Below are 26,021 nucleotides of genomic sequence, written 5' to 3' on the forward strand. Positions count from 1 at the left end.
ACAAACCACGAGATCATGACCTGAGCCAAAATCAAGAGCCGGTCACTTAACCGAATGAGCCACCCAGGTGGCCTTCAGTTTGAAATTTCTTATAAGGTATTTCTTTGTCTACTTGTAGACAAGAAGTTCTACTTGTAGGACTTCAGCTTTTGTTTATCTGGGAATGCCTTAATTTCTCCATTTTTTTCATTAATAATTTTCATTTTTTCCTATTATAAAAGATCTAATGTGTTTGTGTTTCAAAATGTTAATAAAATGTTAATAACTATTCTATGTATTGCTCTATATTTTTTTCCAATTTTTCTTGTAAAGTACACACGATGAGATTTACCACCTTAACCATTTTTAATTTTTTTTTTAACATTTATTTATTTTTGAGACACAGAGAGACAGAGCATGAACGGGGGAGGATCAGGGAGAGGGAGACACAGAATCTGAAACAGGCTCCAGGCTCTGAGCTGTCAGCACAGAGCCCGACGCGGGGCTCGAACTCACAGACCGCGAGATCATGACCTGAGCCGAAGTTGGCCGCTTAACCCACCGAGCCACCCAGGCGCCCCCATCTTAACCATTTTTAAGTGTACAGTTCAGCGGTATTAAGGACATTCATATTGTGCAACCATCACTACCATTCATAATTCCATTCATAAAGAGTTCTCCAGAACTCTTTATCTCATAAAACTGAAACTGTATACCCATTAAACAGTAACTTCTCATCCCTACCCTCACCCCTAGTCTCTGGCAACCTCCATTCTAGCTTCTGTCTCTATTATTTTCACTACTCTAGGTACCTCATATAGGTGGAATCATACAATATTTGTCTTTTTGTGACTGGCTTATTTCACTTAGAACACTGTCTTCAAGGTTTATTCATATTGTAGCACATATCAGAGTCCAACGTTCCTCAAAAAATTAAAAATAGAGGGGCGCCTGGGTGGCTCAGTCAGTTAAGCATCTGACTTCAGCTCAGGTCATGATCTCATGGTTCATGGGTTCAAGCCCTGAATCAGGTTCTGTGCTGACAGCTCAGAGCCTGGAGCCTGCTTCAGATTCTGTGTCTCCCTCTCTCTCTGCCCTTCCCCCACTCACAGTCTGTCTCTCAAAAATGAGTAAATATTTAAAAATTAAAAAAAAAAACAGAATTACCCTACAATTCAGCAATTTCACTACTTTGGATCAAAGGATACAGGATTGCTGACTCAAAGGGGCACATGCACCCCAATGTTTATAGCAGCACTATTGACAATAGCCAAATTATGGAAAGAGCCCAAATGTCCACTGACTGATGAATGGATAAGAAGATGTGTGTACACACACACACACACACACACACACACACACACACTGGAATGTTACTCAGTGCTCAAAAAGAATGAAATCTTGCCATTTGCAACAACATGGATGGAACTAGAGTGTATTATGCTTAGTAAAATAAATCAGTTAGAGAAAGACAAATGTCATATGACTTCACTCATGTGGATTTTAAGATACAAAACAGGGCACCTGGGTGGCTCAGTCGGTTGAACATCTGACTTCGGCTCAGGTCATGATCTCACGGTTCGGGGTTCGAGCCCCCCATTGGGCTCTGTGCTGACAGTTTACTCAGAGCCTGGAGCCTGCTTCAGATTCTGTCTCCTTCTTTCTCTGCCCCTCCCCTGCTTATGCTCTGTCTCTCTCTGTCTCTCAAAAATAAATAAATGTTAAAAAATTTTTTTAAGATCCAAAACAGATGAACATAAGGGAAGGGGAGCAAAAATAATATAAAAACAAAGAGGAAGATAAACCATAAGAGGCTCTTAAATACAGAGAACAAAGTGAGTGTTGCTGGAGGGGTGTTTGGTGGGGGGATGGGCTAAATAGGTGATGGGCATTAACGAGGACACTTGCTGGGATGAGCACCGGGTGTTATATGTAAGTGATTAATCACTAAGTTCCAGTCCTGAAAACATTATTACACTGTATGTTAACTAACTTGGAGTTAAATTATAAATAAATGTGGAAATAAATAAATAAAAATAAAAAAATTAAAAACTCTGTCTCATGAAGCATTAAGTAAAAATACCAAGTTTTCTTTTTTCAAAACTTTTACTGAAAAAAGGGGAGATTCTCTCTCCCTCTGCCTCTATCCCAAGTCCATGCTGTCTCTCTCTCTCTCTCTCTCTCTCTCTCTAAAATAAAAATAAGGAGATAGTTATGTAAGATTGATGATGTCAAGAGATCAAGAGTCAGACGCTTAACCAATGACCCACGCAGGCATCTCTTATCTTTTTTTTTTTTAAATTATATTTTCTAGCTCTGTCACCTGAAAAGACCTAAGTCCCATGAAAAAATCCAGGACCAACAAGCACCCAGATTATTGTTTTTAATTATTATTTCTTGTTAAAAATATACTGGACTCTTCGGTGACGGCTGATTCCAGTTTTGGGCAGGAATTGTAGAAGATGAGCTTAAAATATCTTGTCATATCAGGGAGCAAAGAAGTCAACAAAGACAACTGTGTGTCAATAGGACTCAGAAGCCAACATAAACTCACACTGGCCAAAAGTTGTGCCATTTGAACGTCATTAAGAGTAATAGCTCGGGGCGCCTGGGTGGCGCAGTCGGTTAAGCGTCCGACTTCAGCCAGGTCACGATCTCGCGGTCCGTGAGTTCGAGCCCCGCATCAGGCTCTGGGCTGATGGCTCAGAGCCTGGAGCCTGTTTCCGATTCTGTGTCTCCCTCTCTCTCTGCCCCTCCCCAGTTCATGCTCTGTCTCTCTCTGTCCCAAAAATAAAATAAAAAACGTTGAAAAAAAAAAAAAGAGTAATAGCTCAAATGAATTGAAATATCAAATAGGATTAGATACATTATTCATAATGATACTAAAAAACCCATTTTATTGGTGACCTTTGAAGGCTGGTAGGAAATCAGCTCATTATTTTGAAAACTGGTAAAAGAAAAAAAACATTTGCTATGCTTTTCCTATATAAATTGAAAATCTCAGTGAACTGAATAGGTGATAAAAGGAAGTTTCTCCTAATAGAAGTAATAAACAGAGTAGAAATAATTTCTAGAAAGTAAAACAGTAGAAATTAAACATCACCAGCTGGTAACCCCTAATGAATTAATGGATCTAGGAAAAGACCATCAAGAACTGATAACATTGCAGGGGCACCTGGGTGGCTCAGTTGGTTAAGTGTCTGACTTAGGCTCAGGTCATGATCTCAGAGTTTGTGGGTTCAAGCCCTGTGTGGGCTCTGTGCTGTCAGCCTGGAGCCTGCTCTTGATTCTGTGTCTCCTTCTCTTTCTGCCCCTCCCCCACTCACTCTCTTTCTCCCTTTCTCAAAAATAATACTTAAAAAAATTTTTTTTCATGTTTATTTATTTTGGGGAGAGAGAGAGAACGCCAGCGGGGGAGGGTTAGAGAGAAAGGGAGACACAGAATCTGAAGCAGACTCCAGGCTCTGAGCTGTCAGCACAGAGCCTGATATGGGGCTCGAACTCACAAACTGTGAGATCATGACCTGAGCCGAAGTCAGACGCTTAACCGACTGAGCCACCCAGGTGCCCCATCAAAAATAAATTTTTTGGGGGGGTGCCTGGGTGGCTCAGTCGGTTAAGCGTCTGACTTCGGCTCAGGTCACGATCTCGCGGTCCGCGAGTTCGAGCCCGGCGAGTTCGAGCCCGGCGAGTTCGAGCCCGGCGAGTTCGAGCCCCGCGAGTTCGAGCCCGGCGAGTTCGAGCCCGGCGAGTTCGAGCCCCGCGAGTTCGAGCCCCGCGTCGGGCTCTGGGCTGATGGCTCAGAGCCTGGAGCTTGCTTCCGATTCTGTGTCTCCCTCTCTCTCTCTGCCCCTCCCCCGTTCATGCTGTGTCTCTCTCTCTGTCTCAGAAATAAATAAACGTTAAAAAAATTAAAATAAATAAATAAAAATTTTTTAACGTTTTATTTATTTTTGAGACAGGGAGAGACAGAGCATGAACAGGGGAGGGTCAGAGAGAGGGAGACACAGAATCCGAAACAGGCTCCAGGGTCTGAGCCGTCAGCACAGAGCCCGACGCGGGGCTCGAACCCACGGACTGAGAGATCATGACCTGAGCCGAAGACGGCTGCTTAACCGACTGAGCCACCCAGGCGCCCCCAAAATAAATATTTTTTAATGTTTATTTATTTATTTATTTATTCATTCATTCATTCATTCATTCATTCATTTTTTCCAATATATGAAATTTATTGTCAAATTGGTTTCCATACAATGTTTATTTATTTTTGAGAGAGAAAGAGAGCGTGAGCAGGGGAGGGGCAGAGAGAGAGGGAGACACAGAATCTGAAGTTGTCTCCAGGTTCTGAGCTGTCAGCACAGAGCCCCATGTGGGGCTCAAACTCACAAACTGCGAGATCATGACCTGAGCCAAATTTGGACGCTTAACTGACTGAGTCACCTGGGCATCCCTAAAAAAATGTTTTTTAATAAAAAAAACTTAAAAAAAAAAAAGAACTGAAAACACTGCAAAAACAGAGGGAGGGGGGGAGAGACAAGAGGCATCTGGTGGCTCAGTCGGTCGAGCGGCTGACTTCAGCTCAGGTCATGGTCTCACAGTTTGTGAGTTAGAGCCCCACATCGTGCTCTCAGCACAGAGCCCACTTCGGATCCTCTGTCCCCCTCTCTCTCTCTACCCCACCCCTACTCATTCTCTCTCTCTCAAAATAAATATATAAACTTAAAAAAAAAAGAGACAAGAAGATAATGTTCCTTGTGATAGAAGTATGCAACATCATTGGTAAAGTAGTCTGGCTTTAAAAAAAAATCAAATCTGAATCTGGTCAAGGCTTTAGATGTAACTATCAATGTAAAGCAAATGCAAGATAGGGGCGCCTGGGTGGCTCAGTCAGTTGAGCATCCAACTTCAGTTCAGGTCATGATCCCACAGTTTATGGGTTTGAGCCTGGCGTCGGGCTCTGTGCTGACAGCTCGGAGCCTGGAGCCTGCTTCATATTCTGTGTCTCCCTCTCTCTCTGCCCCTCCCCTACTTGTGCTTGCTCCCTCTCTCAAAAATAAATAAATAAACTTCTAAAAAATAATAAAGCAAATACAAGGTAAAGAAAATCATATTCAGGGGCGCCTGGGTGGCGCAGTCGGTTAAGCGTCCGACTTCAGCCAGGTCACGATCTTGCGGTCCGTGAGTTCGAGCCCCGCATCAGGCTCTGGGCTGATGGCTCGGAGCCTGGAGCCTGTTTCCGATTCTGTGTCTCCCTCTCTCTCTGCCCCTCCCCCGTTCATGCTCTGTCTCTCTCTGTCCCAAAAAAAAAAAAAAAAAAATGTCAATAAAAAAAAAAAAAAAAAAGAAAATCATATTCAATGATACTATGGGGATGCAATCAGTAAAATCTATCCTATGGGAAACTATGCAAGACAAATTACTGAGTACCCACATGGACAGATATACTGTTTATGTTGTTTTTAAACTTAAAAATTCTTGTGTGTGTTTATTTTTTTTTTTATTTTGGGAGAGAGAGTGAGAGAGAGGGTGCAGGTGGGGGAGGAGCAGAGAGAGGGAGAGAGAATCCCAAGCAGGCTCCATGTGGTCAGATGCTGAGATGCTGATGTGGGTCTCTATCCCACCCACCATGAGGTCATGACCTGAGCTGAAATCAAGAGTCAGAGGCTCAACCAACTGAGCCACCCTGTTGCCCTTATGTTATTTTTAACTCTAAAGAATTTTTAAATTTGGGGGGACCCTGGGTGGCTCAGTCAATTGAATGTCCAACTCTTAATTTCGGCTCAGGTAAAAGGTCCCAGAGTGGTGGGATCGAGCTTCACATCTGGCTCTGCACTGGGCGTGGAGCCTTCTTAAGGTTTTCTCTCTCTGTCCCTCTGCCCCTCTCTCCCACTAGTGTACCTGCTCTCCCTCTCTCTCTCTCTTTCTAAAATAAAAAATTTAAAAAAATTATTTAAAAAAATTTTTATGTAGCAAAATACATCAATACTTTTCTTTATTGCTTTTGGATTTACTTCTTGCTTAGGAATGTCATGCCTACCCCAGATTGATTGATTGGATTAACTGATTATGATTTTAATATAGTAGTCAATTTTTTGAAAATGTTTATTTTTGAGAGAGAGAGACAGAGCACAACTGGGGGAGGGGCAGAGAGAAGGAGAGACACAGAATCCGAAGCAGGCTCCAGGCTCTGAGCTGTCAGCACAGAGCCCATCAAGGGGCTCGAACCCATGAACTGTGAGATCATGACCTGAGCTGAAGTTGGACACTTAACCGACTGAGCCACCCAGGTGTCCCCCACCCCTGGATTTATTTATAAAATCACATATGACTCAGGAGTGCCTGGGTGACTCAGTCAGTTAAATGACCCACTCTTGGCTTCAGCTCAGGTCATGATCTCATGGTTGGTGGGATCAAGTCCCAAGTTGGGCTCTGTGCTGACGGAGTGGAGCCTGCTTGGGATTCTCTCTCCCGCTCTGTCTCTCTCTCTCTCTCTGAAAATAAATAAACTTCAAAAAAATAAATAAAATCACATATAATTTTTCTAATATATTTACTTCTAGTATTTCCTGAATTCACACTTGTAAATGGGATGGAATAGGACTCAACTTTTTTTTTTTATTAAAAAAATTTTTTTTAATGTTTATTTATTTTTGAGACAGAGAGAGACAGAGCATGAATGGGGGAGGGGCAGAGAGAGAGGGAGACACAGAATCGGAAACAGGCTCCAGGCTCTGAGCCATCAGCCCAGAGCCTGACGTGGGGCTCGAACTCACGAACTGTGAGATCGTGACCTGAGCTGAAGTCGGACGCTCAACCGACTGAGCCACCCAGGCGCCCCTAGGACTCAACTTTTTAAATAAAAAGTCAAGTCCCATCATCATATATTAACCCATTTTGCTTTAAAACATTTTTTTAAAGTCTATTTATTTTTGAGAGAGAGAGAGAGTGCAAGTGGGGAAGGGGCAGAGAGAGGGAGACAGAATCTGAAGGCTGCTCCAGACTCTGAGCTGTCAGCACAGAGCCCAATGCAGGGCTCGAACCCAAAAGATGTGAGATCATGACCTGAGCCGAAGTCAGTCACTTAACTGACTGAGCCACCCAGGTGCCCCAAACCCATTCTGATTTTAAAATGCCACTTTTATTGTAAACTAGATATCCATAGACACATGAACCTTTTTCTAGACTGTCTGTATAGTTTATCTGAAAAGTTTTTGTGCATGACAATAAAATATGTTCAAATTACCGTAGCTTTACAGGTAGTTTTGATATTTGGTAGGACCTATTCCCCTTTAGTGTTCTTTTTCAAAATTGTCTTGCTCTCCTTACAAACTTACCCTGACAGATAAATTTAAGAATCAATCCAGCTCCGTATAATATCCAATTTAGTCTTTCTCCCAGCTTTTTATTTTGGAAAAAAAAAAATCTTTATTTAAAGAAAAATGGGGGAGTTCCTGGGTGGGTCAGTTGATTGAGCATCTGACTTTTTTTTTCTGTTTTAAAGGATTATTTTATTTAATCCTCATTATAATCGTATGGATTAAGTACATTACTAACTTGGTTTTATCAATGGGGAAACTGAAGCCCAGAGATTATTGTGTAACTGACACAAAATAACACAGGTAATTCATGGGAAAGCTGGGACTCCAGCTCTGCCAGCCTTGATGAAGAAGGTACGCGTTTACATTTTTAAACAATTTTTATTGAATATATTTTTTAAATTTACATCGAAGTTAGTTAGCATATAGTGCAACAATGATTTCAGGAGTAGATTCCTTAATGCCCCTTACCCATTTAGCCCATCCCCCCTCCCACAACCCCTCCAGTAACCCTCTGTTTGTTCTCTACATTTAAGAGTCTTTTATGTTTTTGTCCCCCTCCCTGTTTTTATATTATTTTTGCTTCCCTTCCCTTACGTTCTTCTGTTTTGTATCTTAAAGTCCTCATATGAGTGAAGTCATATGATATTTGTCTTTCTCTGACTGACTAGTTTGAGCATCTGACTCTTGCTTTCAGCTCAGGTCATGATCTCTGGGCTGTGGGATTGAGCCCCAAGTCAGGCTCTGCACTGAGCGTGGAGCCTGTTTGAGATTCTCTCTCCCTCTGCCCCTCTCTCCTGCTCATGCACTCTCTTTCTAAAAATGAAAAATAAAAAATAAAGAAAAATGGAAAGAATAGTAAAATGAACATCTATATACTCTTTATCCAAATTTGCCAATTGTTAACATTTTTCTACATTTGCTTTATTGCTTTTTCTCCAGCAATTACATTTTGGCTGTTAAAAAGAGTAAAGCCCTCTTCTCTCTCTGCCCCTCCTCTGCTTGTGCTCTCTCTCTCTCAAAATAAATAAGCTTTAAAAAATTATAAAAAGAATAAAGCAAACTAGAACTTTAATACATTGTAGGTGAGATTGTGACATGGTATGAACACTTGGGAAAGCTTGGCAGTGTCTTATAAAGTTAAATATATCCTTATCTTATAACCTAGCAATCCTACTCTTAGGTATTTACCCAAGAACAAGTGTGGAAATATGCCTGCACAAAGACTTTCCATTTTCTTTTTGATCAAACTGGCTATTGGTTTATCAATTTTGTTAATTCTTTCAAAGAACCAGCTTCTGGTTTCATTGATCTGTTCTGGGGTTTTGTTTTTTTGTTTTTTTGTTTTTTTTTTGGTTTCGATAGCATTAATTTCTGCTCTAATCTTTATTATTTCCTGTCTTCTGCTGGTTTTGGGTTTTAGTTGCTGTTCTTTTCCCAGCTCTTTAAGGTGTAAGGTTAGGTTGTGTATCTGAGACCTTTCTTCCTTCTTTAGGAAGGCCTGGATTGCTATATACTTTTCTTTTTTTTTATTATTTAAAAAAAATTTTTTTTAATGTTTATTTATTTTTGAGACAGAGAGAGACAGAGCATGAATGGGGGAGGGGCAGAGAGAGAGGGAGACACAGAATCGGAAGCAGGCTCCAGGCTCTGAGCCATCACCCCAGAGCCCAACGCGGGGCTTGAACTCACGGACCGTGAGATCGTGACCTGAGCTGAAGTCGGACGCTTAACCGACTGAGCCACCCAGGTACCCTCCAACCCCTTACTTTCAATCTGAAGGTGTCTTTAGGCCTAAAGTGGGTCTCTTGGGGGCGCCTGGGTGGCTTGGTTGGTTAAGCGTCCGACTTCGGCTCAGGTCATGAGCTCACGGTCCGTGAGTTCGAGCCCCACGTCGGGCTCTGTGCTGACAGCTCAGAGCCTGGAGCCTGTTTCAGATTCTGTGTCTCCCTCTCTCTCTGCCCCTGCCCTGTTCATGCTCTGACTCTCTCTGTCTCAAAAATAAATAAACGTTAAAAAATTAAAAAAAAATTAAAAAAATAAAATAAAATAAAGTGGGTCTCTTGTAAACAGCATGTAGGTGGATCTTGTTTTCTTATCCATTCTGTTACCTTATGTCTTTTGATTGGAGCATTTAGTCCATTGACATTTAGAGTGAGTGGTGAAAGATACAAATTTATTGCTATTATGTTGCTGGTAGATTGGAGTCTCTGGTGGTGTTCTCTGGTCTTTTCTAGGCTATGTTGCTTTTGGTATGTATGTATGTATGTATGTATGTATGTGTGTATGTATGTATGTATTTATCATCTTTTCTCCCCTCAGAGAGTCCCCCTTAAAATTTCTTGCAGGGATGGTTTAGTGGTCACAAACCCCTTTAATTTTTGTCTGGGAAACTTTTAATCTCTCCTTCTATTTTGAATGACAGCCTTGCTGGATAGAGAATTCTTGGCTGCATATTTTTCTGATTCAGCACATTGAATATATCCTGCTACTCCTTTCTGGCTTGCCAAGTTTCTGTGGATAGGTCTGTTGAAAACCTGATCTGTCTTCCCTTGTAGGTTAAGGACTTTTTTCCCCTTGCTGCCTGCACAAAGACTGATATGAAAATAGCATTGTTCATGAAAACCAAAAACTGGAACAAACTAAATGTCTATCAACTGGCAATTGAATAAACAATTTCTTTATCATGTAATACTACTCTGCACTAAAAAGAAATGAGGGGCACCTGGGTGGCTCAGTTGGTTGAGCGTCCGACTTTGGCTCAAGTCATGATCTCACCGTTCGTGGGTTTGAACTTTGCATTGGGGTTTGCGCTGATGGCTTGGAGCCTGCTGGGGATTCTCTCTCTCTCTCTCTCTCTCTCTCTCTCTCTTTCTCTACCCCTCCCCTGTTTGCACACACGCATGCTCTCTCTCTCTCAAAAATAAATAAACATTAAAAAATTAAAAAAGAAAAAAACTTGGGATTTGTTGGGTGATTTGGAGGGGTGGGGGCAAAGAATGGAGGTTCATTGTAGATTGAAACCAAGGACAATTCTATGAATCTTATTGATAGGAAGGGTAGACCAGAGTGAGAATAAACCTAATTGGTTGGGGCGCCTGGGTGGCTCCGTTGGTTAAGTGCTGACTTCGGCTCAGGTCATGATCTCACAGTTCATGGATTTGAGCCCCACTTCCGGCTCTGTGCTGACATCTTGGAGCCTGGAGCCTGCTTTGGATTCTGTGTCTCCCTCTCTCTCTGCCCCTCCCCTGCTTGTGCTCTGTCTCTGTCTCCCAAAAATAAATAAACTTAAAAAAAAAACAACAACCTGTAATTGTTTAAGAAGCAGCTGCCACCCATATAAGCTGGGAGAGGGGGATGTTCAGAGTTTTGTGGGTTGCAGTGACCCTGACTTTGTGCTTAGGCACAATTATGAAGTACCTTTGTTTACTCTCTATCATGGTTTCAAAGTGACTTGGCTGTTCATAGTCTGAGATTGTTTATGTTTAGCAGAATCACGTGGCCCAGGTGTGAGCACCAGGTCAACTTCTAACGACACTGAGGCCTAGCTGGAAATGTCAGCCTGACTCCTAGATGTCAGGGGCTATTTTTTTCTTTCTTAGGCTGAGACCAGTTCCTTGGGCTCCTGGTCAGAGAGGGTGATGATGTTGATAGCAGCTGGATATGGGACAGGCTGGGATCGGGGAGGCCTTTGAGAAGAAAGGCAGGTGCAACCCAGAAGACAGAGACAATCCTTAGCAGGACTGGTGAGCAGATAGCACAGCCAAAGCCAGGGCAGCTTCTCTGTAGCCACTTCCATCGCTCACGTAACATCTGGTTATTGCTGCCCCATCTCTCAGAGATTCCTCACAACCTGGTCTGGTGGCATGGACAGCAGGGGTCACTCTTGTGTGCTCTTGGCACAGCCGTGGCTTCCATGACTTCATTTGTCCAGTAACAGTTCACAAGTGAAGAACTGAGGGTTCTTCAAAGACCACTCAGATGCAGGCTTGCTCTCAAAAACTTTGAAATGTAGTTTAGACTCTGAAGAACCTGTGGAGAGTTTTTTTTCTGGACCCTAGCAACACCCTCTCCCTCTGTTAACTCCTTAACCAGTGTTTTTCAAATTACAGGATGCAGACTATTAGTGGGTCATGATGGGCATTTTTAAATAATGAAATACAATGGGATAAAAATATCAGACACCACATGTACGTGTAAGGATATGTACGTGTCGAAAGATGTTTCAAATACATGTGTATGTACGGGGTCACAACATAACATATATTTCTCCTTGTGTGTCTCAGTCAAAAAATTATGCAAGCCACTACCTTATACACTAATATTCCCCCACGGGGGTTGTAGCTTCTTCAATCTTCTGACTCACATTAATTGTTCCCAAATTCTAATGAGGAAGGGAATCACCTGTGAAGCTTGTTCAAACTATAATTTCCAAGCCCTACCTATTTCCAAATATATTCAGATTCCGAAGGCTGGGGTGAGGCCAAGGAGACTTCATTTTTAACAAGCTGGAAATTATAGTGTAAATGGTCTACGGACCCCAATTTAAAAGGCCCTGCTTGACCTCTCCCTGGCCAATTTCATCAACAGCCAGTTCAGTGTCCTCTACCCTGAGTGTTGAAGGCAGATTGATAGCCTGAGTTCTAGACAACTGGTCATTGCATTCTCTGATTTGGATGTTCCACTGGCACCTTGCATTCGTAGGGCCCAAACTGAACTCATCTCTGTCTCATCCCATCCCACCATCAAAATTTATTTCTCTTCCATTATTTCTCATATCTGTGAGTGGATGCACTATATACCATGTCAGCCAAACCAAGATGAAGGAGAGAGGGGAGTCAAAGATGGACCCCCAGAGTTAAGCCTGAGCACAGGGCTGGCTTCATGGATGCGCAATCTGTGCGACCACACAGGGTCCCACGCTTAGACATGCCCTACCCTTACTTGGTTTCATGTTGTGCTGTGACCATCTTGAAAGTCTTCATAATTTTTGAACAAGGCACCTTACATTTTTTATTTGGCACTGGGCCCCGCAAATTATGTAGCCTGTCCTGCCTAGGAGCCTGGAAGCCTGGTGGTAGTGACTTTCATAGAAATAGGGAAGTCAGCAAAAAGAACAGGTCTGGGAGGAAGGTGAGCTGGGTTTCTACACCTGAATGTAAGCTGTCTGTAACTCAGATCAGCCAGGGGGAGAAGTTCAGTGAGAAGTTGGAAATGTGAGCAAGAATAGAGAAGAGAGGTCCCAATAAAAGATAAGTAATTTGTACTTTTCCAAAAGGAAGTAAAAGGTAAAGTCATGAAAGAGAATTAGCCAGGAAAGGGAGTGCACAGTGAGAAGGAACAAGGAAGAGGGACAAGGCTTTCAGAAAACAGTAGCATGAAAGAGGTGAGAAGTATGGGAAGAAGAACCAGCAAAGGCACAGGAAGAAATATAGAAGCAAAACCAAGGCAGTAAAAATATGGGGGAAAGGAGATGAACCTGACAGGGATGTGCAGGATCTGAGGGAGGGAAGGTGGAAGCAGAAGAGCCAATGTAGTGATAGAACACATGGAAAAGAAAGTCTTCAATCTGAGAAGTTTCAATACATTTATTATTAGTTTTGAACATTTGCTGATTATAAAAATAACATTGATAGTATCCATATCCCACCATCCAGACAAACTATTAGCATTTTGGTGCATTTCCTTCCAATGTTTGTTCTCAGCATAGTTTTCTTCTGTATTTTTTTCTCTAGAGAAAGTTTGCAAGTATTCTATCTACATTCTTCCACGTTTTCACTCCACAAATCTGAGATCATACTATACATAGTCTCATTTCTTACATTTAAAAATATTTTTACATCCTATCCAGAGTGCTTCCTACATCATTAAAAACTTTTTCTTGGATACGTAGCATTCCAAAATCTTGGATCATCAATTTCAAAATATTTTGAAAGACAGGAATACCTGGGCGGCTCAGCTGGTTAAGCGTCCGACTCTTGGTTTTGGCCCGGGTCATAATCTTGCAGTTTGTGGGTTTAAGCCCCACATCGGGCTCCGTGCTGACAGTGTAGAGCCTGCTTGGAATTCTCTCTCCCTTCTCTCTCTGCTCCTACCCTACTTGTGCGCGCTCTCTCTCTCTCTCTCTCTCAAACTAAATTTTAAAAAAACTTTAAGGGGCACCTGGGTGGCTCAGTCGGTTAAGCGTCCGACTTCAGCTCAGGTCATGATCTCGCGGTCCGTGAGTTCGAGCCCCACGTCGGGCTCTGTGCTGACAGCTCAGAGCCTGGAGCCTGTTTCAGATTCTGTGTCTCCCTCTCTCTCTGACCCTCCCCCATTCATCCTCTGTCTCTCTCTGTCTCAAAAATAAATAAACGTTAAAAAAAATTTAAAAAAGCTTTAAAAGAATATTATAAAAGACAACTTAAAATACTCCTAATTTTTTTCTGTAATCTCACCCACCCCATAAAATGATATCACATTTTAGTGTTTCTTTTCAACTTCAATCCTGAGGAACATCACTTTTAGATAACTGAGGTAATAGGATAGATACAGTTTTAAATATTGTTTTCTTTTACATTATTTTACAAACACGGTTTCGTGTTTCTGCATGTTCTGGTAGGTGCGCTGTTTTGTATTGTTAGTGTTTAATAATTTAATCTTCCATGAGTGGGTTCCAGTTCTCTATTAAGTCGTAATGACATAAGTATTTTAGTACATATAGATTTTTTCTTTTGGCCTATTTCACTGGGTTTTAAATTTCTAGGTGAAGGACTGGGTCAAAGCATCCCAGCTGACTCTTGCTAAGTGTTACCTAAGTGTGCTTCTAGAAGGATTAAGTTAATTTACCTGGTCACTAGCCAGGTATGAATATATCTGTTTCTCAAGGCTTTGACTGGCGTTAGGTATTTAATTTTTACTCAGTTTAATGGCTGTTAATTGGGACCATACTATACATACAGTCTTTAATTTTCATTTCCATAATTACTAAGGAAGTTGAGTCTTTAAATATATATATAATATATATATATAATGTTTAAATATATGTCTAAATATATAAATAATGTTTAAATATATATAATATACATAATGTCTGTTGTTTGTATTTCCTCTTACGTGCCTATTCAATTCAAAGCAACAGACATATTTTGAGCGCTGTCTGTGTGCCAAGTGCTGTGTGCTCCCCTCAAGAATGAGGGATCTAACAAAAATGACCATTTGGGATAGGGTGGGGAAGCCAGGTAGTATAGAAAATACATAACTAACTTTATCCCATTGTTAGAAGCACAATACCGGCAGACAGTCTGGGCAAAGTCCTGTAGGTGGAAAACAAAGAAGCAAAGGGTTGACCCTGTTTGAAATAGGTTAGGCTTTTGTAGGGCAAGTGACATTAGAGCTAAGGCCAACAAAGAGTAAGATCTGTCCAGGTGAGAAAAAGATGTCTGGAGAGATGAAACAATATGGAGAGAGGTAAAGGGGTTGAAAAACATAAAAATATAGTACTTGTGTTATGGAGTGGTGATTTTTCCCTAATAGCTGAAATGAGGAATGCTGAGGCTGAGTGATGATGGGACACTGGCTGGTAAGGAAGGGTCAGGGCTAACTTCAGGATTCTGACCTCTGCCTTGAGGATTTTTTTGTTCTTAAAGAGGAATGACAGGAGCTAACGTGTGTTTTAGGAAGATCTTTTTGGAAGCTAATGAGAGGTGGATTTGGAGACAGTGGAGTCCATAATATGAGCCTATCTATATCTTTAGCCACTTACCAAGGGCCAGAGATAGGATTAAAGATACGTTATTATGTAGTATGCACATTAACTCTTTATTTGGCCTTCTTAAAATGATTCCCATTTTGTAGTTTTCCTTTAAAATTGTTCTAAAATTGTGGTAAAAATAGGGGCACCTGGGTGGCTCAGTCAGTTGAGCATCTGACTCTTGGTTTCGGCTCAAGTCATGATCCCAGGGTCGTAGGATCGAACCCTGCATCGGGCTCCACGCTGAGCTTCGAGCCTGCTTGAGATTCTCTCTCTCTCTCTCTCTCTCTCTCTCTCTCTCTCTCTCTCCCTCTGCCCCTCTCCCCTGCTCATAGTCTCTCTCTCAAATAAAAAAATTATAATATTGTGGTAAAATATAGGTAACATAAAATTTACCGTCTTAACCATTTTTAAATGTTCAATTCAGTAGTGTTAAGTACATTTCACATTGTTGTGCAACCAATCACCAGATCATGACTTTCCTTTTAAGTTTAGCTGAGTTTTATTAAAAAGAAATAGAAAATTGTACAAATTTACTTTTTAAATAATGATTACTGATGTTTACTTAACTTTGTATAATGTACTTTAACACATGTGATCTCATTTGATCCTCATAAACATCCTTCTGAGGTAGACATTATCCTCATTTTACAGATGAGAGAGCTGAGGTCTAGAGGTAAAAGATTGGATAAGCTTGGTGTGTTTATCCTGGAGAAACAAAGAGTGTCACCCAGCTTTATAGGCTGAGGATTTCACCCATCCAATCAGTCATGCAGCAAATATTATCAGAGTATCTAGTATGTACCCAGTGTTAGGAGAATAATGTCAAGCAAAATAGATGTATTCCTTGTATTTATGGGGCTCAAGGACTGGCAGGGGAAACAGGCAACAGGCATTCACCAAGAAATCATGAGGGGCACCTGACTGGCTCGGTCAGTGGATCATGCGACTCTTGATCTCGGTTGTGAGTTTGAGCCCCACGCTGGGTGTAGAGATTAGTTAAAAATAAAAATCTTTGGGGTGCCTGGGTGGCTCAGTCGGTTGAGCGTCCGACTTCGGCTCAGGTCACGATCTCGCGGTCCGTGAGTTCGAGCCCCGAGTCGGGCTCTGTGCTGACTGCTCAGAGCTTGGAGCCTGTTTCACATTCTGTGTCTCCCTCTCTCTCTAACCCTCCCCCGTTCATGCTCTGTCTCTCTCTGTCTCAAAAAATAAATAAACGTTTAAAAAAATTAAAAAAAAATAAAAATCTTTTAAAAAAGAAATAATAAAAATAATGAAGTAATTATAAACTCTCTTTGAAGGAAAGAAATACCATGCTATGAGAACAATTTATATATAGTAGTGGTACCAGACCAAGTCGAAGGGTCAGGGAATGTTTCCCCTAGCAAATAACTTCTGGAGGTTTTACTTCTTCTTCCCCTCTCCTGCACATCTCTCCCCCAAGCTTCATCATTAAGCTTCACAGGGAGGGGCTGCCTAGCTGGCTCAGTCGGTAGAGCGTGCAACTCTTAATCTCGGGGTTGTAAACTGAAACCCACATTGGGTGCAGAGATCACTTAAAAATAAAGTCTTTAAATTTCACAGGGAAAGACAATGTAAAATATCTTCATCTGAGAGAAACTCAGAACTGAGTATACATATGCTATATGAATTTGTAAACTTCTGAAATGATTCACCCTGACATTTCCATGTGTCTAATCCACAATGTCCTTTCCTTGACATTATATGATTTGTATACTGACCCCATCCTTGTGGGGTAGGCAGGCAAGTATGACTGTCTATATTTTACAGATGAGGAATGTGAGTCTCAAAGAGGTTAGATAACTTGCCTAAAAACACATGACTAGTTTATGGTAGAGCTGAGATTTGAATTCAGGTCTTGTACTACCTAGATGGTATTATTCTTATAATATTCATTCTTTCATTTATTATTTATCCATCAAACATGTACCAGTCACCTGAGTGTCAGGCTACAGTTGGAGCAGTTAAGAGCCACTGAAGGATTTGAAGCAGGAAAGCAGCATGGTTTCCAAAGTATGGTCTGAGTGCTCGCTTCGGCAGCACATATACCAAAGTGTGGTCTGGGATCACTCACGGGGTCTAAATCTCTGAGATTGGGATTTAGTAATCTCCTGATCAGCCAGGTTTGGAATTCTTTTCCAAATCTAATGCAATACAGAGAAAGAATCATTGTATTAGAGAAGGAGGTGGTGCAACCAGTTAACATGACTAAGGTAGTGACTGTAGAGCGAGACAACCAGGTGAGAGGTGATGAAGTACAGAGACAAAGGGAGGCATTTGAGGGTCATTTAGACAGCATTGGCGGGATTTCCCATTCTACTCTTTCCTGCTCCAGCTTGAAACCCTGTAATAACCTTTGAGAGGAAATGGGGTTACCCTCTGGGCTTCTGGGATTATTGTCTTCAGGTTTCCTGGATGAGTGGATGAGGTTCAGAGAAGTGGAGCTGGGATTCCTACCTGGGTCCTCAGGCTCTAGTGTCTTTGGGCTTTATTGCACATAACCATTTATAACCATATCCCCACGTAAAATATTTATATTTATGTCGCTTGGCTCTTGTTTTGCAAATAACCATCTTATCTCAAGCTGCCTTCAAGCCTTGTATTTCTCCCTCAGTTTCATAAAGCCTAAGAGAGAAATAAGGGACAGACAAGCAAGGCTCTAAAAACTTTAAAATATTTACTTCTTGGGACACCTGGGTGGCTCAGTCAGTTAAGCATCCAACTTCAGCTCAGGTCATGATCTCATGGTTGGTGGGTTCGAGCCCTACCTCAGGCTCTGTGCTGAAAGCTCAGAGCCTGGAGCCTGCTTCAGATTCTGCCTCCCTCTCTGTTCTTCCCCAGCTCATGCTCTATTTAAATAAATAAATGTTAAAAAGATTTTTGTTAATCTTTATTTATTTTTGAGAGAGAGAGAGAGGGAGAGAAAGAGTGCAAGTGGGGTAGCAATAGAGAGAGAGAGACACACACAGAAGCCAAAGCAGGCTCCAGGCTCCGAGCTGTCAGCACAGAGCCTGACACCGGGCTTGAACTCACAAATGGCAAGATCATGACCTGAGCTGAAGTTGGACATTTAACCAACTGAGCCACTCAGGCGCCCCACGTTAAAAATTTTTAAAAATATTTATTTCTTTGGTGCTAGGTAAAGGAAAAAATAGATTTGATTAGACAAACACAAACTCTGGGAGAGAATAGTAAGACAGTGGGGAGATGCACTGCATGTCTTCTTCCTATAAACCCTAGAAGGCTTCCAGGAAACCTGAAGACAATAATCCCAGAAGCCCAGAGGGTGACCCCATTTCCTCTCAAAGGTTATTACAGGGTTTCAAGCTGGAGCAGTTAGGGAATTCAGGAAACTGTAAAGAAACCACAACAGCCTCAACAACCATCTTCCCAAACACCAACATCAACAACCTCAACAATAAAACTTACTAACATCCGTCTCCTTCCCGCCCACAACCACAGACCTGAAGGCGGGTAGATGGGACTATTGGGGACTGATCCTCATTAGGGGTTTGGGTTTCCCACGGTCTCAGGGAGGTGGAAAACTGACACCCTTATGCCTGAATGCATGCACCAGAGGCTGAGGACACCCCCACTCTCCTCACTGCCAGGTAGGTCAGGATTGAAGAGAATTGAGGCAAAAGTTATGGTTGGCAGTGCCAGGGGGAGATTAGCCTGCCCAGATACTGGCCAGGCCGCAGGGGCTTAACCAAGCAGGTGAGGATGGAGGTGTGGGAGAAAAGGGTGGGAAAGTGGGCGTGGCGGGAGCCCATGACAGGCATATATGGGGTGGGGCGTGAGAACACCTGGAGGGGAGGCGCCCTTGAGGATAACCAATCAGGAGCGGGTTGCGGCCCAGGGGCGGGACCGGGGGAATATCTTGGTCAAGATTGGATAACGGCCTGGCGCTGGGAGGGGCCTCGCGCCGCCTGCGCCCGCCGCTTTGCAATCCGCTTCATATACTGCAGTGGTGACTGTAGTGGAAGCTGGCTAATTGCGGCGCAAGTCCCTGAATCTGACGCTCCTCGCTTGCCGCGGAGTTCCTTGAGTCCGGCGTGCATTTTGTCCTGCCCCAAGATCGCTCCATCCTCTGTCCCCTAACCTCTCACCTAGCTTCCGAAGCTCCGGACTTGGACGTCTGCTGAACGAAATGGTCACAGCTATGAATGTCTCGGACGAAATAGACCAGCTGTTCCAGCCTTACAACTTCGAGCTGTTCCAGGACATGAGGCCCTTTTTGGAGGAATACTGGTAAGACCCGGAGAAGGAGAAGGGCCGTGCCAAGGTCCTTACCTTGATGACTGCTATTTGGGGTGGGTTGGGGGTGAGGGAAGAGACACTTGAATGCCTGCAATGATTTTCTTAAAGAGCAAAGGTATCGGACTCCCCTGTAATGGCTCCATATCTGTTGTCCAAGTGCAGGGTTAGCACCTCAAAGAGATTAGATCTGGAAGAAAGAGAGAAAGAGGGAGAGAGAGACAGAAAGGAAGGGCGGGAGGGAGAATGGAAGAAAGAGGATGGGGTGAGGAACGTAGGAGGCAGAAACTGAGGGGACAGAATATAGTGAGAAATGATCTCTGAGGAAGGGGGTTAATCTGAACTCCTACTCCTACTCCCACCCACCTTATAGACGGCTCTCCTCTGTCCTTTGTGGCCATGTGTGCACACGTGCAGGAGTAGTGCTGGTGCCCAGAGACAGTCTGCCCTTCAAATTATCATGTTGTTCCCCAATGCTACATCGTCCCTGCTGTGGAGAAGGAGACACAGCCAGGGAGGTTTTGCAAGATTTCCCCAGGCTCTTTGGCTTTGCCCTGAAGCTCCTCAGAAGTGTTTTTGGGCTAATTTTGAGCTCCAGCTAATTTTCCATGACCCAACCAGGCAGACACTATTGCCACATTCTTCTTGCACCAGAGCCCTGGGTTTGTTCTAGGCATGGGCCAGCAGCCATCACCCATTCACAATTCCACCGAAAGAGCAATAACTACAGAAACCTTGGCCACAGCCCTTGCCCTGTGCTAGGTACTTTATATACCTTAGCACTGCCAGGAGAGGAGTGTTATTTCTCCTTTATAATAAGGAAACTGAGGCTCAGAGAACTAAATAGTTTTTCCAATGTCACACAGCCAATAAATGACAGAGATGTGACTCCAACCCAGAGCACTCACCTTAAGAGATGGGTGGGTACTCCTCTAACGAGCACCCACCTGTAAGCCCATCCCCTCTGCCTTCTGCCTGCCAGGGCAACCTCATTCCCCATAGCTCTGGTCTACCTGCTGCTCATCTTTGTGGGGCAGAACTACATGAAGGCACGGAAAGGCTTCAACCTACAGGGGCCTCTGATCCTTTGGTCCTTCTGCCTTGCAATCTTCAGGTAAGACACCCCCCCCCCCCAACCTCCACTCCCTGCCTATCCTGTAGACCCTAGACCCTCATTTTATCCTTAAAAGCTTTCTAGAAACCCCAACTGAGTCAACTCCCTAAGTTGCCCTCTAACCCTCTCCCTAACCCATTCCCTCAGCTCCAGCCCCCTCCCTGGCTTCCACCCACCCACTCGTATTACCCTGTTTTCCTTCTCCCTCTCTCTCTCTCCGTTTTAAAATGTTTATTTATTTTTGAGAGACAGCGAGACAGCAGGGGAGGGACAGAGAGAGAGGATCTTCTGCATGGTCAGTGGAGACCCTGAAGCAGGGCTTGAACTCACGAACGGTGAGATCATGACCTGAGCAGAAGTCAGATGTTTAACCGATTGAGCCGCCCAGGTGCCTATACCCTGTTTTCCTTCTTCCCCAGGCCCCATACTGATAGCTTCTGCTCTATCTCATGAGAACTCTTGTGCTCATGGAGTCTGTGTACTTTTAACCAATTTGCTCAGCTTCTAATACTCTCAGCATCTAACACCCTCTCCCAAGACCTTCCAATAACTTCTCTAGCCCCTCCTTCTCATATTTCATCTCCGAAACTCCTTCCATCTCCTCCATCCTGTCACCCATCCCTACCCATCCCAAGAACCCTATTCCCTAACTCAACTTTCAGTCCAGTCCTCCAGCATTCCCTGGTCCTCCCCCTAGCCCTCATCTCCTCTAGATTACTGGTTGGATCCTGGCCCCAGATCTCAGAAGTTGTGATCCAGTTCATTGGAAGTGGGGGAGAAGTGGTGGAGCTTGGGACAGTGACCTGCCAGGCCAAGGAGGAAGGGTGAATTGGTGTCTGGGGATGACCCTTACACCTTTTCCCTCTCTCCTATTTCAGTATCCTGGGGGCAGTGAGAACGTGGGGCTATATGGGGACCGTGCTACTTAGGGGCAGCCTGAAGCACACTGTTTGCTTCTCCGTCTTCACCCAAAATTCCGTAATCAAATTCTGGTCCTGCCTCTTTCTTCTCAGCAAGGTCATTGAACTTGGTGAGTGTCAAGGCTTTGTCTCTCTGGTGCCTGGTCAACTGCATCCCTCCTCAGTGCCCCCCCCCCCCCATCACATGGAGAGTGCCTCCCCCCGCCCCTGGGTCCTAACAACACCTCTTACCAAAGCCCCTCTTTAGATTATTTTCCACAAAGACCCCTCCCCATGCCCTGAGAATTCCCCCCATTCCCCTACAGCCAGTGTGGAGGGTGGTTCCAGCACTGGGTGGTATGCCAGCTATGACTCCCCATCTCCCAGGAGACACGGCCTTCATCATCCTGCGTAAGCGGCCGCTCATCTTTGTACACTGGTACCACCACAGCACAGTGCTAGTGTACACGAGCTTTGGATACAAGAACAAGGTGGCTGCAGGCGGCTGGTTCATGACCATGAACTACGGTGTGCATGCCATCATGTACATCTACTACACTCTGAGGGCTGCCAAAGTGAAGTCCCCCACGTGGTTACCCAAGCTCATCACCAGCCTGCAGATCCTGCAGATGTTTATGGGAGCCATTGTCGGCATCCTAAGTTACATCTGGAGACAAGAACAGGGATGCCACACCACAACGGAACACTTCTTCTGGTCCCTCGTTTTGTACACGACCTATTTCATTCTCTTTGCCCATTACTTCCACCACACCTACATAGCGCCCAAGGCCAAAGCCAAGACCAAGAGTCAGTGAAGGGCTGGAGAAAAAGGAGCCCCAGTCTCTCTCCCCACCAAGGCACTGAGGGGCCGAGCTTAGGTTTGGGAGAATGATTAGGATGCCTTTCCTGCATGGTTTTCCCCATGGGATGTGTGCCCCAAGGTGGCAGGAAGTTATGTCAGACAAGAAGTGTCAGCCCTGGGATGGGGTGCAATCTAGTACTTTGATGTTTCCATTTTTAATGTGAAGGCCAAGCAGGTCCTGGGTTGGGGGTAGGACTGAAGAGGATCCCCAGAACTGAGTTATTTATATTTCTATCCAGAAATCTTCTTCTTGATCTATTTTTTAATTAAAGATTTCAACACGATTTTGGGGGCTTTGGGATTTGGGGGAAGAGGAGGACTGCTGTGATGGGAGAGGGCTGCTGGCAAGCAGGATGATCACTGGGTGAGGAGACTAAGGTGTGTGGAAGGATGAGAGGCTCACACACAGACACTCAAGAACCCTAGGCCTGGTAGGCACTTAATAAATATCTGTCACAGACCAGAATTTTATTGCTATTAGAGGCCCAAGCCCCTCATAGGAACAGTGAGAAACAGGTGCAGAAAGGCGGAGTAACTTATCTAAGATCATAAGCTTCCCTAAGTTGCAGAATTGATTCCTGCCAAGTAAGCGTTGGAGACCAGACCTCCCAGTTATCCGCCATGAGACCACCGGGTGGCGCCGCAGCACCAACTTTGGCCAACGCCGGCCAAGTTGCTGGCCCCTAAGCCACACTCAACAAACGCGCATGCAGGTGCGCTCCGTGGGTCCAGGAATCCCCCAGTTTTTCCATCCTGGTGTTGGGAGCTGAGGGGGTACTGAAGCCCTAGAAGCCCCGGCCCTTCTTTCCTGCACACCCAGCTCTCCTTTAGAAATGGGAGAGCTTGAGGGGAGGGGGCTGAATCGCAACTCTGAATCATCAGGCCTTTGGCAGTCCGCGCACGTTTATTTCATTAATCTTTGAAAATGAGGAGAGGAGTCTGAAGAAGGCGGGGTGGGCCAAGGGTCAGTTGGCCCCTGGGGAACTGGTCCCTTTTCCTGGCCTTAGTCCCAGGGGCGCGGACTGTGTGTAGGGTCCAGTCCACCCCTCAGGGTCGGCGGTGGGGGAAGTCTCTCTCCTGAGCCGGCCGCCTCCCCCCCACCCCTCAGCTGCCCCAGCACCCCTCTCAGACCCCGGGGCAGGGGCAAGCCAGTCTAGACGACCCCAGTCCGGGGAGGCTGTGAATTATCGACCCCGCCCTCGGGGATGGTCGACGGACCGGGCCATTCATACGGGCCGTTCCACGGCGTACTGGCACGGACTGAGGTTGGCGGCCGGGGGCGGCCCGGGCACGGCGGGGTAGCTGAAAGAGGCGTGTTGTTTGGCCTTGAGCCTCAGGCTGGCCAGACTCGAGTTACACGGGTCCCGATATACGTAGGGGGAGGAGGCGGCTGCAGCAGCGGCTGCGGCGGCCGAGGCGTAAGGGCAGGATACTGCCCCGGAGGACACTGCGGCCGGAGCCAGCCCGGGGGGCCCCCCGCCCAGGCCCTGCAGGGCCCCGGGCCCTGGCACGGTGCCCGGGGCGGCCGCGGCCGAGGGCACCATGGAGGCGGCGATGGAGCTGGGTGGCGAGAAGACGGGCTGCGATGCCAGAGGCCCCACATTGACCGAGTTGAAGGCGAACGGGAAGGTCTTGGCAGCGAGCGGCGGGCCGAGAGCCTTTGGTGGCCAATTGCCGTACGAGTAGCCGGGGTACACCTCCTCGTAGGGCGGCACCAGCCCCCCGAGCGGCGCGGCGAAGCCGCCCTTGCATAGCTCCGCCTGCTGGCTGCGCTCGCGCTTCCGCCACTTGGCGCGCCGGTTCTTGAACCACACCTGCGGGAGTGCGAGAAAGACTGTCAGAGCAGCAGCCGGGCGGAGGCCCGGGGTCAGCGCGGCTGGCGGCTAGGTCACCGAGACCCGGGTTCGGGCAGGGGCAGGGCGGAGGATAAACGAGACGGGAGTGGTTAGAGACTGGATTGGGCAGCCAGGCCGGGGGCAGGGGCAGCGCACCGCGTAAAGGGGCTGAGAACAGTTGTGGGCGGCAAGATTGGGTCAGGGGGCCATGGTCTGGAGGGTCCTGTAGGATGGGGTCAGGGAGGGGTGAAGAAGGGAACGAGAGACAGTGCCAGAGGAGAAGAAACGCGCGGCCTGGAGCGACAGGGTGGAGTCAGAGCAGAGGCCAGAGGCTGGTTCTAAGGAGGCGGTGCGGGGCAGCAGGCGGAGGTCTCCGCACGTTGGGTGTTGGGCCGAGGGTGGGCAGTCAGGGCAGAGGCACAGGCTGCTGGCTCCAGGGCTACTCGCTGAGCGGCAGGCTAGAGGGAGGCCCGGGCCGGGGACTGGGCGGGGGGAGGGGGCGGTGCCGGGAAGGTTGCAGGTCTGAGAGGACCTTACCCGCACGCGGGCCTCGGTGAGGTTGGTCCACACGGCGATCTCTTCGCGCGTACTCATGTCGGGGTAGCGGTTCCTCTGGAAGGTCGCCTCCAGTTCCTGTAGCTGCTGGCTGGTGAAGTGGGTGCGCTGCCGCCGCTGCTTCTTCTTCAAGGAGCCGTCTTCCGGGGAGCCTCCGGGCAGCGAAGCCGAGGCCTTCTCAGAGTCTGGGGGCCGAGATGGGGGCAGGTCACTGGACGCCCAGGCCTGCGCGAAACCTGCGGCTCCCAGACCTCCTCCACCGAGCCTTCACTCCCACCCTGCCTTCCACTCCCAGGTCCCCTCGCCCCCGCAAGAGGGATTGAGCTGCTATCTCCCCTACTCCCAGTAGGGGGTGCGCTCACCGCTGTGCTCTTGGCCCTTGCAGCCGTGTTCTGGGAGTGGCGGGTGGGGAGTGCCCGCATCTGACAGCGAGAGGGCCGGGCTCCGGGCCTCCGCCTCGCTGAGCAGGCCGAACTCCATGGAGGGAGGACTCTGGAAAGGAGAGAAGACACAGACCAGGTTGATGGGGCTAACATCTCACAGTTATCCCGTTCCCAGTAGTGTTTCCCCTCAAGTTCACTGTCCCCTTTCTCAGCCACCAATATAAGCTACTCCCGTGTGCGTACCCTAGGATAGAATGGGGAAACAGTAGCCTAAGGGGGAGAAGGTGTATACCCAGAAGTTTCATGCACAGATATGCACACCAAACTGTTTTGTTCACTGATGGGCACCGAAAACTCTGCTTGGTGCCCAGTTGCTGTTCAATAGATACTTATCAAGTTAATGAAAACTACACTATTGCACAACACATACTGTATACCACAACCTCAAAAACTTCAGTTCCCTTTCGCATGTATGTCCAGTATCCCCACAAACTCATACATGCCCCTCAGCTAACATGAGACACTACCTGAACCTCTGTTATTCACTCTTCAGTGGGACAGGTTTGATTCTGAACCAGGCCCAATATGTCTCACACAAGGAAAATCACTGCTATTATTTATGAGTACTTACTATGTGCCTTTACGTCATTATCTCTCTTCTCACAAGAATGCATCAATATTAAGTATTATCACCCTTGTTCCAGTGAGGAAACTGAGACTTGAAGCCACCACTAAGGTCACAGAGCTCATACGTGGTAGAACTGGGATCTGAACCAGATCTGGGAAACTCCTCAGCTAATGCTTTTTCTTCATTTGCTTTTTCAAATTGTGTTCCAAACCCCCTCAGGGACTGGAACTTGGGACTAGCCTCAGGGATAGAGCTCTAGCCTGGCCTGGCTTGAATCTGCTTCAACTAGGGCAGTCTTACTTTTGCCTGTTTTGTTTATCCTTTCTAGAGAGATAGCATTTGAAGAAAGGGTTCCAGGATCAGAAATAAGTTTGAAAATCCCTGGGCATTCTTGCCTTGTCTGCTTCTGTGCCTACCTGGACACCTATCACACCCTTACC

At 45.7% G+C, this 26,021-nt stretch overlaps 2 protein-coding genes across 2 annotated transcripts; one reads left to right on the top strand and one right to left on the bottom strand.

Moving 5' to 3' along the window:
• Positions 1-19,004: 19,004 nt before the first annotated feature.
• On the top strand, positions 19,005-22,434 carry ELOVL3 (ELOVL fatty acid elongase 3). The gene is made up of 4 exons (XM_049646649.1): positions 19,005-19,299; positions 20,288-20,419; positions 21,298-21,449; positions 21,706-22,434. Exons 1-4 carry the CDS (start codon positions 19,199-19,201, stop codon positions 22,131-22,133), a joined length of 813 nt encoding a protein of 270 aa, XP_049502606.1. The 5' UTR covers positions 19,005-19,198; the 3' UTR covers positions 22,134-22,434.
• A 540-nt stretch (positions 22,435-22,974) lies between these two features.
• On the bottom strand, positions 22,975-25,080 carry PITX3 (paired like homeodomain 3). The gene is made up of 3 exons (XM_049646650.1): positions 24,933-25,080; positions 24,553-24,755; positions 22,975-23,994 (listed from the first exon to the last, which is right to left on the bottom strand). Exons 1-3 carry the CDS (start codon positions 25,048-25,050, stop codon positions 23,407-23,409), a joined length of 909 nt encoding a protein of 302 aa, XP_049502607.1. The 5' UTR covers positions 25,051-25,080; the 3' UTR covers positions 22,975-23,406.
• Positions 25,081-26,021: the final 941 nt, after the last annotated feature.

The sequence above is a fragment of the Panthera uncia genome, chromosome D2, assembly GCF_023721935.1.
Source record: "Panthera uncia isolate 11264 chromosome D2, Puncia_PCG_1.0, whole genome shotgun sequence".
Lineage (NCBI taxonomy): Eukaryota > Metazoa > Chordata > Mammalia > Carnivora > Felidae > Panthera > Panthera uncia.

Coding starts and splice junctions, on each gene's coding strand:
- ELOVL3 (XM_049646649.1), top strand. CDS start 19,199: ATGGTCACAGCTATGAATGTCTCGGACGAAATAGACCAGCTGTTCCAG. Junction 19,300..20,287: donor CCCTTTTTGGAGGAATACTG/GTAAGACCCGGA, acceptor TCTGCCTGCCAG/GGCAACCTCATTCCCCATAG. Junction 20,420..21,297: donor TTCTGCCTTGCAATCTTCAG/GTAAGACACCCC, acceptor CTCCTATTTCAG/TATCCTGGGGGCAGTGAGAA.
- PITX3 (XM_049646650.1), bottom strand. CDS start 25,050: ATGGAGTTCGGCCTGCTCAGCGAGGCGGAGGCCCGGAGCCCGGCCCTC. Junction 24,756..24,932: donor CAAGGGCCAAGAGCACAGCG/GTGAGCGCACCC, acceptor CTCGGCCCCCAG/ACTCTGAGAAGGCCTCGGCT. Junction 23,995..24,552: donor TCACCGAGGCCCGCGTGCGG/GTAAGGTCCTCT, acceptor GCACTCCCGCAG/GTGTGGTTCAAGAACCGGCG.